This window comes from Aythya marila (genome assembly GCF_965140915.1).
Source record: "Aythya marila genome assembly, chromosome: Z".
NCBI lineage: Eukaryota > Metazoa > Chordata > Aves > Anseriformes > Anatidae > Aythya > Aythya marila.
This window is the reverse complement of record NC_139080.1, coordinates 29402285-29422685: the sequence shown is the minus strand read 5'-3', so window position 1 is coordinate 29422685 and position 20401 is coordinate 29402285. Positions and strand designations below refer to the sequence as shown.

General features: G+C 38.6%; 1 protein-coding gene across 6 annotated transcripts in view; it reads left to right on the top strand.

The window, feature by feature from the left end:
* Window positions 1–20401, top strand: part of GLIS3 (GLIS family zinc finger 3) — a 181666-nt gene that overhangs the window by 149422 nt on the left and 11843 nt on the right. For all 6 annotated transcript variants that reach the window (XM_082783465.1, XM_082783467.1, XM_082783463.1 and 3 more), the window contains 2 exons: window positions 9330–9492; window positions 18908–19089. In XM_082783465.1, the coding sequence (XP_082639591.1) occupies window positions 9330–9492; window positions 18908–19089 (345 nt within the window). The remainder of the gene's footprint in view (window positions 1–9329; window positions 9493–18907; window positions 19090–20401) is intronic.

Here is a 20401-nt window from a genome sequence, read left to right as displayed (position 1 = left end):
AGAATTCAGCCTTCCAGACTATGATTCAGAGTTAAAACTCATGCTTCTGGGTGAATCTGAACCTAGGCTGATAGCACCTTGAATTAACTGCTGCCCCATGACTTGTCAAGATCCTATGCCAAGTGAAGCAACCATTTCCAGCCAGCTCCTAGCTGACAGTTGTCTGTAGTCCTGATGTCCCATAGACAAATTCTGAGACTGTGTCATACTTTTTGTGATCTCATTCGTGCCTTGCCTTTTAATAGTTAGGGTTAACACAACACTACCAACTGTCAAGACTCTTTGATATATCTTTTTTTTCTTTTTTTTTCTTTTTTTCTTTTTTTTTTTTTCTTGCTTGGCATTGCTTCTATTGTGAAGCAATTTTCGTACTATTAATCGACACACTGTTTTCATCATTAATTTCTCTGTAAGTAATAAACTGTTTTCCTTTACACATGTTAAGAGCTATATATAACTTAGCAAATTTCTTCTAGTCTTATTTTCATACTACAGAGAAGATAGTAGTGTTGTTTTACATGTTAGCTTTGGGCATTTTATCTTGAATCCATGTCACTTCATTTTGACAACAGCCTGATGCAGTTGAAAGTAATTGTTTCATTAAGCACTCATCAGATCTGCTACATAATAATGTATTATATGGCAAAGCTAGATAGCTCCAAATGGCTACATAGAAATTATTCATGCCCCTAAGCATGAAAAGCAAAACATGAAAGCTTGTGTGCTTGCTTAGAAAATTTACCCTTCCATCTTCTCTGAAAGTAATGTCTCTTTTAAATATAAAGAAAAAACTTTGAGACTTTTCTGAACAATAAGGCATGTAACTTTTTTACAGGGAACTGATAGAATGTATATCAGCTGACTTGCCTGTGCTGCTTTTTAAGTAGAAATGCAAACGGATTTCCATTCTTCCAAAGCATTTAAATCAAAATTTTCTTACTTACTGGCTGCTTTTCTTATCATTTAAGCACATTTAAAGCAAAGGTAGGCTTTCTCCTTTCCTATGAGATCTACAGAATAGATGTTTGGAAACAAACTATTAGAAATATGTAAGAGATAATGAAAGTAGACAATTAGATGCCAGTCCATTTCTACTTACAAAAGTGCAACAATGCCTACTGTGATCTTTGTTCCCCAGAACCAGAACTCTGTTCAGGTACAGAATATATGAACACAGATATATTTAAAAGAAAACACAATGATAATCTTCTTCATTACATAACTTAAGACTGCGTAATGCTTGTCTGATCTTGTGGCCTTTGTGATTTCGTAACAGAAATCTGAACTGAGTGTAATGTTATTAATGCAGTGAGGTAACATGAGTAATCTTTTGATAACAATAAGCACAAAATTACTGAAAATACAGCCAACATTAAATCAATTTGTCTTTATAGAATGCTATATAGAAATAGCCTCATCTTTTTTTAAGAAAATAAAATTAATATCCAAAAGCATATGGTTATAAAGACATGCTTACATGAGGCATAATTTTAAGTAATCACACTTTATCGCCTTTCTGAGTGGCAACAATTATCTGAGTTTTGTGATGGAAATAAAATTTAATTCAAACTAATTAAACTAATTAAATATGTGATCCTGAATATACATAAACGTATCCTTAGTTATCCTCACAAGAGTAGGTCTATTGAAGTCAGTGAGCCTTACATATTAACAGGTATAAAGTTAAGCAGCTATACATACTCTTCTATGGATAAGCATAATATTTTGTAAAACAGAAATTCAGAAAGTCCGTTCCTAATAAAATGCAAAAATTATGGTGGAATGTAGGGTTTTGTTTTTAAGAATACTTAGGCTTACTCGGGTGTGAAGATCTTCAGAGTGAAGATCTGAGCGATTCAGTAATAATAACACACAAATGAAGATCTTTCTACTGTGAACTCATTATTGGCATACTTAGTATACTGCAGTATAAAATCCTTAAGGCTGAAAGAATCACAAATTATGCAGTACATTTTTTTTATATTTTTATAGAGCTGTTCAGTTAGAACTTGGCCATTCCATATTAAAATTAAATAGGAATGTGCCATATATAAATAGTTACTGACTATCACACTCCGATTTGCCCTGAAGCAAGCAAATGATGTTACTATAGCTTCTCAAGTGTATGATTTTGTTTTTAAGTTGGAAATTCAAATTTGATTGGGAAATGTACTAAAGGTTTTGCAATGAGTTTCTAACTATATTTTAAATAATGTCTTATACTCCAGTACCATGAAATTTCCACCTAAATACTTTCATACCTGTGACTTGAGAAAATCATTACTTAAATACCATTTATTTGTGTGGGTTACTCCCACTCCTACCCCCCAAAGAAATTATAAAGAGCTAGGTGCTCTACACATGTAATAAGTAAGAATCCTTTCCCAAAGGAATTTCTATCTAAGGTAATGATAGGCAGTAGATAGATTCAACAGGCAGGTAGAGAATAGAGGAGGTATACAGGGAAAATGAAATAATTTTATAAATTCTTCCAGTGTGGGAGTTCCCTAACCATTAAGGAACAGCGTGTGAGATTTCTGAGGGGAATGTAGTCTGTTAAAGCCAATAACACTGGCATTGGATAGCTCAGTACTGGAAGAAAAGAAGAATGTAAAAGAACAACTGAGACACGAATGGTCATTACAACAAAAAACGGTTGTCTTTGATGCATAAGGAATGCAGAAGAGGAGGTGATGTATAGTGACCAACAATTAAGGGGATCTCTATTGTCACCTTTTTGACTGAATTTAAGTATAGCATATGTATTCAGAATTCTTAATATGTGTAATATACTACCAGGTAGGACCATACACAAATTACAGTGGATGGAAAAGTGTTAATGTTATTTTTGTACCTATTTTAATGAAGATATTTTCTTTCCCATCAGATTCCCTCTACTCTCCAGTTTTACTTCTGAGTTTATACTTTTCATTTTGAGAGAGCTGAATGGTTTTTCAAAAATTGGAATGATTGAGTTTACATTGTGAAAGAGAGAACGTTCACTGATGAATTGGCATAAACAGCGTAAGCAACAAAGCAGATGCACTTTTTCTAGTTCTGTTCTTCAAGATGAGATGGAACTTAGGAAACTGCAGTCCTCTGAAACAAAGAATCTGTCTTGAAAAGTGAGGATATGATGTACGGCAGGAAGAACCTTAAATCTAAATTCTGATGCCATGGCAGGAAGAACCTTAAATCCCAATCCAGACCTTACTTCATTGCTTCAGGGATTTCACCATTTCTTAATCACAGATAAGAAAATTATGAAAGTTTCCAGTATGTCCACCTTTTTTAGCTAATGATCAGTCCAAGTCCCCATCATTGCAAGGACGAGGCAAAAAGGCTATACTAAATGTTTGTCATGAACACCTCAGAGATCAAAGAATGTTCAAAAATTACAACCACAAGACTTTCCTTATTTGTATTGTAGTCAGCTTTGGGAATAGCAATTCAGAGGCTTTTAGCAAAGGACCATTTTAATATTTTTGTCAGTGGTCGCTAAGTTAACTCTAAGTTAACTCTGATATTTTAATTGACTCGGTTAATAATCCTCTGATGGCTTGTTAATTTTCCTTCTGGTTTTCTAAGCTGTTAAGTAGAGAAAAAGAGTCTTAGTAAACTGTGTGGTGTCTCAGGACAATATTTATTTGTGAAGGATCTTTATCACAAAACCACTATGTGTTCTAAGTGTTTACTTTTCTAAGTATTTAAGGTAAGTTGTCCGAAAAGAAATTGATTGGTTAAACAGGTCTCCAAATTACAAGACTGGATTTATGTACCAGGGGCTTCCCTACACTTGTTTGCTTCTTCTACCCAAGTATATTGAGGAGATAGTCTAAATACTCCAGCTTTCTGAGTGCCTCCTATACTTGGGTGCTTTCTATATCTCTGATCTGTCTACAGAACATCTGGAGAAGGATTCAGAGACCTTCAGTGCTGATGGTCCATACATTGGACCTACTTTGGAGACAGGTTTATCTTCTACTGTAATTTTGACTTCTGCTCTCTCTTTTAATGCACAGTAGCCGGTTAAGTCCCATGGATGCTGGAATCTTCAGATTCTCAGAAACCTTCCTGTGCAGGTTTATTAGAGCACAGGAGGCATGTTTTACATTTGCTGGGCTTACCACATAAGGATCAGCACAGCACATGCACAAATTTCTGTCCAGAAAATCACATAGAGAAGTATGTGTAGGGGAGAAAAAAGGGAGGAATATATGAAAGGGATGCTCCAAAGTGCAAAAAGCATTTCAGATTCTTTCTTCTGTGCACTACCAAATTCCTTGTTCACAAGAACAGCATAAATGTTCCTGGAAGAACTAGAAAGTTAAATACAGTAATTAAAAAAGCCAATCTTGCAAATTAATAAGTATGTAATTTTAATCGGCTCTGAGCTATGAAATGAAATCTTCACACTGTTATTCCTGTATGGTCTGATTCTCAGACCTCCAAATTCATGGTGGCAGTGGTAAGAGGAGAAGTGTTTTGGGGGTAGAAATTGACAGAGTTCTTATTTGGTAGTACTAAATCCAAGCTAGTAAATTATACCATGGTTGATAATTTGCAAAGAGAAGTGTGATTATTCTTGTTTTAAAAATGTTCCATGAAATTATAGGTTTCTGGCTCCATAGAAAATAAAAATAAAAAATTAAGCATTGGATTCGGAAACTTTTAATGTGATGCTTCTGTGAGATTTTTTAGAGGAACCTTATTCAGAGCCTGCTTTTTCTGTCTTATCCACCTAATTTATTCCTATATATATGAGAATTCATGTGAGTTTAGCTTCTCATAAAGAAAATATCTTTACAGAGGTATTCTCTTGGAAATTAATTATGTTTTGTTAAATGAGTTTGTGATGGGACTCCAGAAATGAAAACTTGACCCCCTCCTTCTCTGTGGCTGTAATTGATTGATCTTTGTGGCTATAATCCAGCCCAAGGCTCATAGTCAGGATGAATGCATCTTTAAATCATGATGCGGCTTGAGCTATGGAAGGCACACAGAGGAACAGTAGCCACAATTCTTCGTGGTTTTGTGGTGGTTTTTGTTTGTTTGTTTGTTTTGTTTTTTTTTTTTGGTTTGTTTGTTTTGTTTTGTTTTGTTTTGTTTTGTTTTACATGAATGTCTTACCTGCTTCTCTGATCTCTGTCATAGTTAGCTCTTATTTTACACTCCGATCATCAGAAACAGAAACAAATGCAGAATTCCTGGGAAACATATCCAAAAGGTACTACTGTAGTAGATAGGCTATGATGGTGGATGTTTCAGTGGGCATTGGGTTGCTCTGTTTTAGAAAAAGAAGCTTCTGCAGATGGCAGGTGGTTGCCCATTCCTGGCTGCAGGTAGCCTCTTCCAAAGGGCAGAGTTACCAGATCTCTGGCAGTGCTGAGGGAACCTGTGTTACCACAACAGCCTGGTCTAGCCAGAAACATGCAGTCACAACTTAGAAAGTACCTGCCTGAAATCCTCATCTTCAGCTAGGACAGGGAAGAACAACTGCCACCTTAGGCTGGAAACCCATTTATAGTCCAGCCTTTTCACTCCTTATCTACCACAGTCTTGAAATAAATTGTTTTTAACATTAAGATCACAGTACTGGAAAAATCAAGTTGTTGTATTTTCTTGCACATTTCTCATTGAAAAAAATGCAGGTTACTCCATATTTTCTATATCAAGGAGTAATTAAAATTCTCTCTTCTTTTACTTAGATAAACAGTTTATTTTGAATATACTGCTTTATGTTAAATAGTCTCTCTACTTATTCTGTCAGAACGTAAATTTATTTTTCAATATTTTCTCCCATGCTGCATGTAAGCATGAAATGGTAACTTCTAAAGAGCATTCTTTTCGTTCCCTCTGCATTCATCTTGATGCTACTCCAAGAGACAGAAGTGAAGAGAGCAGTTTTAGGGGTGCAAGATGAAAGTAAAAAACAAGCAAAAAAAAGCTATTTTCTGCTTATCTTAGAGAGGTTCTTTCCCAGTCCTTTCTTACTGAGTTACCTCTCTGGCTTAAAGTATCTTTCATATCACTGTGGGATCTGCATCCTCTGTGTCTTTCCAAGATTTGGGAAAGGCCTTCAACTGTTAGATGTCTGATGTCACTTGCATTGTCATTGGGAGGCTCTGGCCAAAATAAGATTTAACAAACAGTAGGGGCTAGTGCAGAGGGCAGCCATAGGTGTTTTTGTTGGCCAACCTTGCCACATGATAGGCCAGTCTCCGTTTCTCCAGCTTTGCCCAACAGTGTGGCTAATGCCTACTTTCCCTAAATTTTAACAGTCTGTATTAGATATTTTTACTCAAAATCTTTTGTCCATCTCCACCATTTTCTGTCATCTCCACCGGCTGAAACATTTCCAGGACTGCTCTGTAATGAGGTTACAGTATAATTACACTCTTGAAACTTTCCTTAACTCTGCTGTAGCCTGTTGAGTACTCAGTGTCACATAGGTTGGCTAATGAGGAGGAACAGAAGCATTACAAAGATATGCTGAGGACTCAGGAAATGAGATGAACTTCTCAACGTTTTGATCTTGGACACCAACATTCAAAATTGTTACCTGAGAAGTCATTTTCTTGCAGAGGGGTTTGTGGTGGGGTTAGTCCTAAATCAGTGTTTGTTCTACAGCATCCATGCAGGTATTTTAGCCATAGGAAGACCTGTTATGAGTTCACCTTTTGGCAAACTGATTTAAATTTTAGGATTTTGTGAATAAAATTGAATCATTAGCTCCAACATACTCACTAGCATAATGTAAGCTTTACAGATTTAATTTTATACTATAAACTAGGCCTAAACAAAACTTATTTTTAGAAAACAACACAAAAAGGAGGACTAAGGAGAATCTCTGTCCTTTACTGGATGCGGGGGGAAACCTAGTTACAAAAATGACGAAAAGGCTGAGGTGCTCAATGCCTTCTTTGCCTCAGTCTTCAGCGGCCATACCAGTTGTCCTCTGGATACCCAGTACACTGAGCTGGTGGAAGGGGATGGGGAGCAGGATGTGGCCCTCACTCTCCATGAAGAAATGGTTGGCAACCTGGTACAGCACTTGGATGTGCACAAGTCGATGGGGCCAGATGGGATCCACCCAAGGGTACTGACAGAGGAGCTAGCCAAGCCACTGTCCATCATTTATCAGCAGTCCTGGCTATCAGGGGAGGTCCCAGTTGACTGGCAGCTAGCAAACGTGACGCCCATCTACAAGAAGGTCCGGAGGGCAGACCCGGGGAAATATAGGCCTGTCAATTTGACCTCAGTGCCAGGGAAGCTCATGGAGCAAATTATTTTGAGTGTCATCACACGGCACTTGCAGGGCAAGCAGGCAAACAGGCCAAGTCATGCAACTTGACGAACCTGATCTCCTTCTATGACAAAGTGACGCACTGGGTGGATGAGGGAAAGGCTGTGGATGTGGTCTACCTTGACTTCAGTAAGGCTTTTGACACCGTCTCCCACAGCATTCTCCTCAAGAAACTGGCTGCTCTTGGCTTGGACTGGCACACGCTTTGTTGGGTTAGAAACTGGCTGGATAGCCGGGCCCAAAGAGTCGTGGTAACTGGAGTGAAGTCCAGTTGGAGGCCAGTCACTAGTGGCGTCCCCCAGGGCTCGGTGCTGGGGCCGGTCCTCTTTAATATGTTCATTGATGATCTGGATGAGGGCATTGAGTGCACCCTGAGTAAGTTTGCAGATGACACCAAGCTAGGTGCATGTGTCGATCTGCTTGAGGGTAGGAAAGCTCTGCAGGAGGATCTGGATAGGCTGCACCGATGGGCTGAGGTCAACTGCATGAAGTTTAACAAGGCCAAGTGCATGGTCCTCCACCTGGGATGCAATAACCCCAAGCAGAGCTACAGGCTGGGAGATGAGTGGTTGGAGAGCTGCCAGGCAGAGAAGGACCTGGGAGTGATGGTGGATAGTCGGCTGAATATGAGCCAGCAGTGTGCTCAGGTGGCCAAGAAGGCCAATGGCATCCTGGCTTGCATCAGAAACAGTGTGACCAGCAGGGCTAGGGAGGTGATCGTTCCCCTGTACTCGGCTCTGGTGAGGCTGCACCTCGAGTACTGTGTTCAGTTTTGAGCTCCTCGCTACAAGAAGGACATCGAGGTGCTTGAGCGGGTGCAGAGAAGGGCGACGAAGCTGGTGAGGGGCCTGGAGAACAAGTCCTACGAGGAGCGGCTGAGGGAGCTGGGCTTGTTCAGCCTGGAGAAAAGGAGGCTCAGGGGCGACCTTATTGCTCTCTACAGATACCTTAAAGGAGGCTGTAGAGAGGTGGGGGTTGGTCTGTTCTCCCATGTGCCTGGTGACAGGATGAGGGGGAATGGGCTTAAGTTGCGCCAGGGGAGTTTTAGGTTGGATGTTAGGAAGAACTTCTTTACCGAAAGGGTTGTTAGACATTGGAACAGGCTGCCCAGGGAAGTGGTGGAGTCACCATCCCTGGAAGTCTTTAAAAGACGTTTAGATGTAGAGCTTAGGGATATGGTTTAGTGGGGACTGTTAGTGTTAGGTCAGAGGTTGGACTCGATGATCTTGAGGTCTCTTCCAACCTAGAGATTCTGTGATTCTGTGATATGACAAGCAGTGACAGCTCATTTTCATGTTGTAGACAGCCTACAGGCTGTAACAGGGCTCATAAAATATTCAGGAATATTTATTTGGCTACTACTCAATGTGAACATAAACTACCTGAGACAGATTTAATTGAAAATAATTTTGTATCTGGACCTTCAGAAGGATTTGATAATCAGGGTCTTACTGCCTAAATTTAGGAACTTCTGAAAATTAGATTACAGGGTTTGTGAACATCTCATTAGGGCACAGGGGGAGTGCTGTAGTGCTTAATCATTTAGAAGCTTTCCTTATTTGGAAATGCATCCAAAAACCTCCACAGAAACCTATGAAACTGTTAATACTAGGTTAGCATTTTTGCATATATTACTGGGCAATCTGGGAGAAATAATATTTTGGTTTGGGTTGAGGTCTTTGAGAAATGTCAAGTTTGCAGTTGGGAACACATAGAAGTATTTCACTACTTACAACGCTATGCTTTGTATATACCTTATACATGTATATACTTTATATATATATACCCTTATATATATACTTATATACTTTTCTTTCTATATACCTTAGTATATATTTGACATCTTTTATACAGGATGAATCTATTGAAGAATTGCAGCTGATTCAGGCAAAATTCCCAAGACAAGGTGCACAATTTTGTCCTGCCTGGTTTTATGAGAGCATCATTTGGGAGCAACAAAGATTATTTAGTTATTTTTTCTGCCTCTGCCTGATGAAGGTTTTATCTCTCCTTTTGGTTTCAGTGTCTGTGTTTCCCAGCACGCAAACAACTCGAAAAGGAACAGTGGCAGGGGCTGTGTCTTTGTCTCAGCCCAGCAGCCACCCATCCCCAGCACGTAACGTACAAAGTAGTCCTCTCCATCCTTCTTCCCAGTTACCTCTTCTCTCATCAGCGGACTCTGAAAGGTAAGACCACCCCCTGCTTGTTTCACACTGAGCCTGAGTTGGGACTGCCTTCAGATCTGTCAGGACTGGTGGAAATGGACTTGGTGTTCAGAAAGTTGTTGATAACAGCCACTGGGGAACAGTTGCTCTAGGTTTGGGTTTACATGGGAAAGGAGAGTTGAAAGGGACTCCACTATACCAGCCTGATGCTGGTGTGGTGGGCTTTCCATACAACTCCATTTCACGGACTTCCTTCAAACTTCCTTCCGCCTTGATCTCCACCCATGCCCTGGTCAAGGAAGGTCATACTGGCTGGGACACTAAACTTCAAAAGCGCTTGGTAACACCTTACAGAATGGGAACCCCAAGATTCGTGTTTCTGTTTACTTGTGGTAGAAGAGTCGTAAATTAATCTCTTTTCTTTCAATATTCTCTTAATACTGACTATTTCTGCAGGAACTTGACATTTTTTACTATTATGTAAGAACAAACTTGAATGAATTGATTTTATTTTTAATTCATTGGTTTGAGAGCTTAATTTCTAATCAGGATTTATTTTATGCTGGCTAGGTACAAACCCGTGACTTTGGTTGATTTGATGACTTTAGATATTTCAGTGATGTGAAAGCAAATTGCTTGAAAGTAATTTAATTTTAATCTTTAAACACATCTTGAACTATTTTCATAAGCCTTTCAAATTATTTAAGTAGTTTATGGTGTTATAGATCTCCACTTAGTTCACTGAAACAGAAGTCTACCAGATTGCAAGACTGAAGAAGCATAGGTAAAGATGCTTCCAGTAGAAAAGCCATCAAGGACAGCTATCACACTTCAATGTGAACAAAATAATGACTTCTTACCATATGTATAAGGATACTTAAAAACATTATTTGTTTAATCACCCTGTTTTTCATTGTTCTAAATTATAGATTGCAGTATGTTATTAATATATTTTATAGTGTTTAATCTTCTACCGTGATGGAAATCCCAGTAATCTGGAGAGCACACAATTATAATCCTGAGAAAAACATTCACTAGATTTTAATTACTGATATACAAACATATTTCTTTGAGGAAAGCAGTTGTAACTCCATTTTGTATAAGGAAGATGCAAGAGGTCAATGGTTCAGGGAATTGGTAAGAGGTGAAAGTACTTCTCACTTTCAGATGACATAAGTGAATTCAGCCAGTTTTGGGTGAATCTTTCACCCACTCATTGGAAGTTGTTGACACACCTGTCAGAGATTGCCATTCCACAGTGACCTAGTGGTTCAGGCCTTCATCCTCACTTCTGGCCACACATTCTTAAACCTTTACCCTGGCTTTGGCTTTGTGTACAAACTCTGGGGCTGCATGTACTCCCTTGCCCTGCTTTTATTTACCAGTGTTGTTTTCTGTAGTTTCTGTCAAGTGCGTGACTGGTCTGACGTCCTTATCTAATAACTACCAGAGCACGAGATGACAGACAGGAACAGATCAACAGTTATTACTATTTCATGGTAGAAAATAGTAATCTTCTCATTAGACCATTTCTGAAGCATTTACACAGGGGAAAACATATCAGGCATATTTACAGAATGACTTAATTCATTAAGTTCTTGAATGGGTTAGAGACGTCTCTACAGAATAGCAATATTAAAAATTATCATGATAAGGTCCTTTCTCATATGTTAGCTGTGTACACTCTCTTCTAAAGGGGTTAAGTGCTATTTCCCATCTGTGGAGTTACTCTGGATTAAAAAAAATTATGCCAGTATCTTCACTTGGGCAGTGGGACATATGGCAATTTAAATTCAGAAAAAGAAAAAAAATAAAGTATATTACAGCAGTTTTGGTTTGATTACAGAACATATAGTAAAAATTAAGACAAATGTTGTTTAAAATAAAAATTAATACAGAGTCTGCATTTTGAATCTAATACAGTTCACTTGCGTAAGGGTCCTGCAAGTAGTCTGTCACACCACTTTCTGGATCTGATAGTAGCTGTGAAAATGTGAGTGGAACAAAAGAACATTTTGGTATGCAAAGTGCCTGAAATAGTGTCTTTGAAACATGTAAATTCCCCTGCTTATCCCCATAGAATCATAGAATGGTTTGACTTGGGTGAGATGGACCTTTAAAGGTCCTTCAAATCATTGAGATGACTGCAGGTTTTAGGGGCAAAGAGGGGATTTGTCCCCCTCATGGTGTACAGTTCCTGACATGCTACAGGTTCATTCCTGGGTTCATTCCAGAGTTAGGATGGACTGACTGGCACTTGTCCCTGCAATGGCTTACATCTGCTGGAACAAACAACGTCCAAGCTTGCCTAGCAGCTTTGCTGACCCTGGGACCATTCATATGCCCTTTCCATTACAGTCAGCGGACTCAGGCTTGTGAGTGACAGCAGCAAAAAGAAATAATTACTTTTTCTACCTCTCAGTGGCCATGGGATACAGAAATAATTGCAAGGCTTCTTTTCCATCTTTCTCCACTAAGGTAATGGGAGGGTGAATGTGGACCAAACTGAGCTTTCTAACGTGAGAAACTGAACTAAACATGAGGCACACATCCCTCTGGTTTCATTCTGTGTACAAAGCTCTATGTACTAAATGCAAGTCAAATAGAGAGTTGCAACTTCATTCACTGAAGGAGCAAAACTCCATAATAAAAATGCAGGCTTTCATTTTGTTTCTTCCAGTTCTTAGGTTCTGATCTTCATTGCTCCCCTAGTTTGAATACTGCAACTGTTCAATGAAGGTAGCAAGTAGTTATGATACTCAAAATCATATGTATGAAAAGAGATATATACTTTGGTTCCTTTTTGATGATTTCTGTAATAGAAGAAGACATGGGCACTGAGGGAAGCTGAAAAAATGTTCAACTTAAAAAACAGAAAACTAATTCTGTTTTTATGTGGAATAGCTAATGTGCCTCAAAACTGATGATGACAAATGCTTGAAATTATTTCTAATAATTTTGAATAGTAACTTCCTTGGTTGAAAAAAAAAAAACAAAAACACCAAAAGGAAAAAAAAAAAAACAAAAACAAAAACACAAACACACAAGCAAACAAACAAAAAAAAAGAAAACCAGTCAACCAACAACAACAAAAGAGCATGCACATTTTGCTTTTTAAGACTCACTTTTGTGCAAAGAGTAGCCCATTAACTTACATGAAGCCATGTCTAGCCTTTTTCTTTGGACACGGCATTCTAGATGTATTTCACCATGCTATGAAGTAGGGCTACTGGTATGTCCCTGAAGCCTGACACATCCTGATTTCACACAAATGTCTGGAGACTACATAAAGCTGGAAAAAGGACCTGAACTGTTCAGTTTATCATTACTGCAATACTATAAGTTCTGTGACAGTGCTTCTTTTTGCTTATTTGACTGTGTGGTTATATTCCTTTTGTCTTTGCTATAAATAGTAAGTAGCTCCAAGCCAGACTTTCAGAAGCAAAAGCCTTTGAATGGTTCTAAACAAGGAGTTGGGACATCTGATCTTCACATGTTACAAAGCCCTTTGTATGGGGTTGCTTGAAGAAAGCCTTTAGTTAGAGACCTTAACAGGGTGGTTTTGAAATCAGTAAAGTAATTTTTTTCTGGCATGAGGCACTTGGGAGGATTGGCTGCTGAGACATTAGCACTTTTTTTCTTAGTGAGCAAATGACACCTTCAAATGACAGACATTAAAGTGTGGAGGTGGCAACAGGTCTGATGCCAAGCCAGAGCTGACCTAGCAAAGCATGGAATTTTTCTCCATCTTCTGTCCACAACTTCTCTTTTCCAAAGGCACTGTTTTCCTCTTTTTTTTTTTTTTTTTAAATCTATATACATATGAAAAAAAAACCAACGTTTTCTTATTCAGTACAACCACAGCAAATGGCGAGATTTTAAAGGTTTTTCTCTGTACCCAGAAAACCTGTATTTTGATGTGCCCTCTCACAGGTTCCTTGCAAAAATTCCACTCTTCTTTCTTCATCTCACTAAATAACTTGTGGTGCTGGTCAGAGGGGCTGTTCTTTCTTCATCTCACTTCTTTCTTTGGGCTGGATGGATGGGTTATACCTTATAGAACAGTTCTTCTGTTCCTAAAGCATGAGGACTTAGCATGAAAAAAAGCATGAAAAGGATTGTTAGACACTTATGAATGACTGATAAGAAGGATATAGAACTAAATTCACTAGTATGTGCAGTTAACTTCCCTTGGACACCATTAGGATAGAAACTTGCTGTGGAATTATTCCCCTGAAGGATTTTAGGTAGAGCTTTATGAGTGCAAATTTAGAGGCTGAATACAGATGCAGTTGCCTTCATTTCAGTATAGTTTTTAACAAATGTTTTATGTCCCTAGCAAAGAAAATATTCTCTTCACTTGCTTTCATTACTATAATACAATCTGCTGTTATTATTTTGTTTCTAATCACCTGCAGGACTTATTTGAAAGTACAGAATAACTGAAATTAACCGTTTTCCCAGCAAACTATTAGGTAGGAAAAGTGAAATACAGGATTTGAAGTCCTAACAATCTTTTGCCCAATTCAGAAAAATTCACTTTTCTTCTACAACTCTGAAACATCAAAAGCAGAAATGTGCAAAACCTCTAGGGATATTAAACTGAGAGCTGTTGTCCTGCAGCCCAGTGGGTTGTTTTGTATTTGGGTACATAACATGCTCTTTCTGTTAAAAGGAAAAATTGATTGTGTGAGGAATTTTTTCTGTAACCTAGCTTATTTACCAAGAGACAGTAAAAAGCTTTAAGTCCTTTTTCCTTGAACAGTCAAACAGGTCAAAGAATGGACAGGGTTATTTCTCTTTGACTACAGAAAAGGCTCAGAGTAAATTTACCTTTAGACTTTTTTTTAAAAACAAGTTTACAGCTGTCCTTAACTATGTCCATTCTTGCTTTTAAGTCTGCCTCACTCAATCATTCCCCAGTTCTGGCCCTCTTGTCATCAGTATGCTGGCTCCAATCTTGGACAAAATTTCCTGTTCTCCTTCATCCACGGCAGGAGAGATAGCTATTTAGCTACACAGAGCTCTGTGAAGTGGATGAGATGACAAGTTTTAGAGACAGCAAGCAGTGAAGGTAGGAGAAGCCCACCAAGAGGTTCATTTATAAGCAGTATGTCCAATATTGCTTGACCAATCATGTACTTCCATGAGCTTCCTGAGGCTGGGAGTGTGAAATCAAATGAACGACTGATAGCCTAACCAAAAAAAAAAAAAAAAAAAAGCAGCCAAGATAATCCTGAGGGGATGACTCTTCAAATTTCCATGGAAAAGCAGAATACCATCAAACAGCCTTAGGGCAGGCATAGTTTTGAAAGGCTATTCTTTTCTTGCTTTCCTTGCTTCTAACCAGCTAGAACAGTGACAACTTGAGATCACATGATACCTACCTCTACTGTCTTGGCTTGCAATGAGAGTTCTGTCTTGTGGGAAGTTAAATAAAAAAGGGCTTCTCTCCACCCAGCTCTCTGTGTTTACTCCACCAACAAAAATTATCCCTTCAGCACTTTGATGACCATCCAATTCAGCAAAGCCAGTTCTTTAGTCAAGGAGTCTCAGTGCATTTGATGTTCTGGGTGAAGAACACCTTTTACATATGCTTGCTAAGACATAAAAGGTTGTTTCCCCACCACATCAAACACTTCACAGGTGGCCACATACTACAAGGCACTCAGCTAAGATAAACTACCATTATTACTAGCATTCCTCTTTCCTTTCCTTTCCTTTCCTTTCCTTTCCTTTCCTTTCCTTTCCTTTCCTTTCCTTTCCTTTCCTTTCCTTTCCTTTCCTTTCCTTTCCTTTCCTTTCCTTTCCTTTCCTTTCCTTTCCTTTCCTTTCCTTTCCTTTCCTTTCCTTTCCTTTCCTTTCCTTTCCTTTCCTTTCCTTTCCTTTCCTTTCCTTTCCACAGGCTGTTCAGGTTGTGTACATAATTTACATTTAGCCCAGCCCCAATCAACAAGTGCTAGAGTAGTCTTTTTCCTGTGTAGTCTTATCCAGTACTGCTTATTAACAAAACACACACATATATATATATGCCATTTAAAATGATCTCATCAAAACTGGTAAAATTTGGTAACATTGTTATCTATCTTGTTTCCTATCTAGTCTAGTCATTGTCTATCTGGACACATTTTCCTAGCTAGTGTTGGAAAGGGAGAGGCTATCTGAAGCTCCAACAACATTCTTCCTCTAATTCTGCGTTCAGCAGGCATAGGGAAGGGCACCCTTCTGCAAATCTGGCTGGTTCCTGATTGAATGGGCTCCAGTGCCTGGCAACAATTCTTGATGGTAATTTCCTAGCAGTTACAAGCTGGTCATGATTGTTCCAGAAACAAAATTAAATTTGCAGTTCCCCCAGTAACATACTGTGGTTTGTTTGGGGACAAATCTGGACTGAGAGAAGTCCAAGCTTCTCTTTTGTTGGGCAGAAGGGAAATATAACTAGATAACTATAGTCACCCATATGAGTAAGCCAGGAATTCATGAAGTGATTCATAAATCATTATAAAGACCACCGAAGTCTACTAAAAGGGAGTCCTGTCTGGCTATACAAAGTAGTGCATTATCATTGGGAGGATTTTTCAGATGTTAAATCAAATGTGAAATCTTTAATACTGTGCTTTTCGTATTGAGTTTCAAAAAGGATTTTTTTGCCTGTTGCTGTAGGCTACTTAAAAGAGAAAATTAGTTTTAAGAGGTAATTTTCACAAATGAACTTTGAAAGCACAGAGAATGATATCCAATGATTTTTAAAATAATAGTAGTAATGAAAAATTACTGTGCATTGTTCTTGGTCTCTGGCAGCAAATAGCAGTCTTTCTATGTGAGTGCTATACAAAAAGCTAACTCCAGTCCTTTCTCAAAGAGACCAGGCAGTTGTGGCACTTTTTAAAAACTCTCTGATGTTTTCATCAAAAGACAGCTACTGTTTTTTTCTTTCTCTCAAAATTATTTTCTAGTATTATTGTGAAACACATTCATGCTTTATTTTCTTCCTCCCTAATATGTCTTTAAGTATACACTGTGGCAGTTACCTGGAACAAAAAAAAATATTTGATGCATTAAAGACCGAACAACTCAGTACTGACATCTTTCCTCCAACTACATAGCATGTCAGAAGTAATTTATGTGGTTTTGAAGCTAATATCAAATCATCATAAAGACCATTTAAATCTGTGTCTAATATGCCTAAAAATGTGACTCTCAAAGAAAATTGAACAGTCAGTAAATCAAACAAAGTTTATTTTGACATTTAGTATACTACAAATGTAAATTATGCATCTACCAGAAATATAATAAATAGATAACAAATAAGGTCAAAGTCATACAGATGATGTGTGGCAGAAACTGATTCTGAGCTGTAGCATAAAATATCTCAGGTGTCTTGGATTTTTACGTGTTACGTGATAGATGACCATGTCCAGAGGTGTTCTGTAGTGCTCCTTCTGGACTTACATCTTCTGTTGTACTCAGGGAGAGCTTACAACTTCCTTATTCTTGTGCAGGAAAAACAATCTTTATACTAGGTAAAGGAAAATGCCATCTAGTGTAGTGAGGTCTAGTCTCAGAAGGACAGGGACCAGATTGATGGTTTAGGATCCTGTCAGACTGCAAGCATCAGTCTCTCCTAGCAGCAGCCAGTGAGCACACCCATCACGGAGAAGGGAAAGTGGGTACTTTTGCTTAGCATAGCATGCAGCGTGCTTTTGGGAGAAAAGAGAGTGGGTGTTCTGCAACAGGAATATGACATCATTATTCATTCACCCTCCTGCAGTAATATCCTCTATCTTTCTATTGGCCTTACCAACTTTCATGTCATGAATAAGAAAGTGGCATTGAGACATTCCTGAGCTTAAGCTGAGCTTTCATTTACTGACCAGATCTAGCTGGTCTGGTAGATAGTTTGGTCACATGGAGCAGGGTCCCCAGTTCTCCCTCTGCTTTCCCTCTGCAAAAATGACTGTAGCAAGTATTTGTAATGTACTTCTAGATATACATTTTAAAGGAAATATAATTAAAATACATACACAAGACTATAAAATCCTCTCACTTAGTAGTGTGTCTCATTGTAGTGGCAGTAGTGACAGAGCTGTATAAAACATGCCAATGAAATGATGAACTTCTGTGGCACCTGCACCGCCAGTCTCAGTCTGAACCTTTTTTTCTTCTGCCTGGCTTATCAGTTTACACTTCAGTGCAGATCAACATTTTGACGTGGTCAGGCTCTGCTCAACTGGAAGCAATTTAACACGTGCCTTCATATACATTATATTGCCTTCAGGTTATTTTTTTTTCCCAATTGTTCTATGTAACATACATAGAACAAAGATTTCTGGAACTTGAAACCTGAATCTACTGTATAACTTACAGTGTCCATTGACCAGAACTGATCACTCTCTGACAGTGAGGAAGGGCAACTATTTATTAACATATACAGCTGATAAAAAGTCTTACTATTAGCAGCTAAAAATGCCTCAGAAATAAATTGCCTATGAGGGGATACCTTCTACAGTTATGAATTAAAACCTACCCACAGAATTTTAAAAGATCTTTCCAATGTAAAGCTGAAATTCAGTGTTTTAATTTCAGAGTCATCAAAGTTTATGATATGTCACCATCTAAAGCTGGGCAGAAAAGGACCTGAGGGTTCTGGTGGACACCAAGTTGAACATGAACTAGTAATGTGTCCCTGCCATACAAAAGAGAAATGGTACTCTGAGCTTCATTAGGCAAAATGTTGCTTTGAGGGAGGTGATGATTTCCCACTGCTCAGCACTGGTGAGGCCACACATGGAGTTCTGCATATAGCTATGGGCTCCTCAGTACAAGGGGGATATGGGCATATTGGAGAGAGTCCAACAAAGGGCTGTAAAGATGGTGAAGGGAATGAAGCATCTCTCCTGTGAAGCCAGGTTGAGAGAGCTGGGACTGTTAAGCCTGAAGAAGAAGAAGCCCTGGGAAAAACCATATCAATGTCTTTAAATACCTGAAGGGAGGGTGCAATGAGGATGGAACCAGGCTCATTTTCAGTGGTGCCCAGTGCTAGGATAAGAAGCAATGGGCACAAACTGAAATACAGGAGGTTCTGCCTGAACATCAGAAAGCACTTCACTGTACAGGCGACTGAGCACTGTCACAGGTTGGCCAGAGAGGTTATGGAGTTCCGCTCCTTGAAGGTATTCAAAAGGCATCCGGATATGGCCATGAGCAGCCTGGTCTAGGTATCCCTGTTTGAGCAGAGGGATCGCATCAGCTGACATCCAGAGGTCCCTTCCAACCTCAGCCATACTGTGTATTTGGGCTATCCACTGTTCTTTTAGAAGATTTTATCTATGCAAACTCCTAAGCATTGTATTGATCTAAGTAAAGTAGAAATTATCTTCAGTTCTTATCTTAAAATCTCAGTATTCTATAGTTTGCTCTGTTTCTGAACTCCTAGGTTTGTTGCTCTGACTCCTCCTCCTCAACACATCAGTCCCCAAAGAATTTCAGTTCCTCCTTCCATGACGCAGAGACAAACTCCACAGACTCCCTGTTTTCAGCAGCCTGGGGGATTACATCTAAAGACATACCAATCAGCATCAAATCCTTCCTTTCAACCAAATAGTCTCCACATCCAAGGTAAGAAGGAAGACGCTTCATCAGTGATGTTAGTCGTCTGTCATTGCTGCTTGGCTTCAAATTAAGCATTTCAAGGACATTGGTATTTTCAAGGCCCCTTTCCTCCTGAAAGAAGTAGCCTTCTAGGACACTGTGTTCAGGTTTTCTTGAAATTCTTAACCTCACTAATATTTATGCATCTTACTATGGAGTTATGAGTTTCTCTTCAGACTGATTTTCAGTTGAAATTGAACTGCAAATAATTCCATGATGCTTCCAATTTTAATTTACTAATGTTATGCTTCTAATCACACTATATACATGAAGAGTTACCATGTTTTCAAGAAGTGGAATATTTTTATCCCTTGCAATTGTGGTGGGATGGAAACCTCTTCTTTCATTAGCATACATGTCTCTCAGAATTGTATTCACACTTGCATTATGTAAACAGTCTCTACAAATCTTCCCTCTCCTTCTTTGTTCAATCAACTGTAAAGTCAGGAAGAAAATTAACAGCAGATGAACATAATATTGCGTTGTTTTTCAGGGTTTTTTTTTTTGTTTGTTTTGTTTTGTTTTGTTTTTTAGCTAGTATGAAGCCTGAGTCGTAATTACTTTAACATTTTGGGAATGTATTGACAGAATACAGTTGCCTCTCAACTGTTTAAATATATGTATGTAATATATTTATGCATACACATATATGTGTATGCATATATGTGTACGTGTATATATATATAATGCGTGTATATATATATAATAAATATACATACACAAGCTACATAGCACAGTGCACTTTTACAGGCCTTGGGATTCTGCCTCTTGATCAGACTTCCTGAGAATGATTATAGTAGATGTCATAGGAAATGTATCTTGAGAAACTAAGGCTTCTTTCACTTATTTTTATTTACTTTTCCAGATGCAAGCAGTCTCACTAGGGGTAGTGATTAGGCAAGACCATGAGGCATTTCCCAGAGTTTTTGAGTGAGAGGAGAAAGGAAGGTGTCAGTCCTGCTTTGTTCTTATTGTATTAGTCCATACATGATCGATACGAGAACCAGGCACCTTTCTTCTGGGAACTGGTAACCCTATACAGCACAACTTAGTATAAGAAGACCATAAGATTTTTGAATAGATGTAAAGGGTTATTATTGGCTTTGTCTATTCTCTGATTTTCATTGATAATCAAGGGACATTAGAACACAGAACAAAGTTTCTTAATGTGTTATTCCTCATCATTTTTCATTGTTCATTGTCAAAAGTATGACATGAGCCAGCAGGGTGTACTTGGAGCCCAGAAGGCCAACTGCATCCTGGGCTGTATTAACAGAGG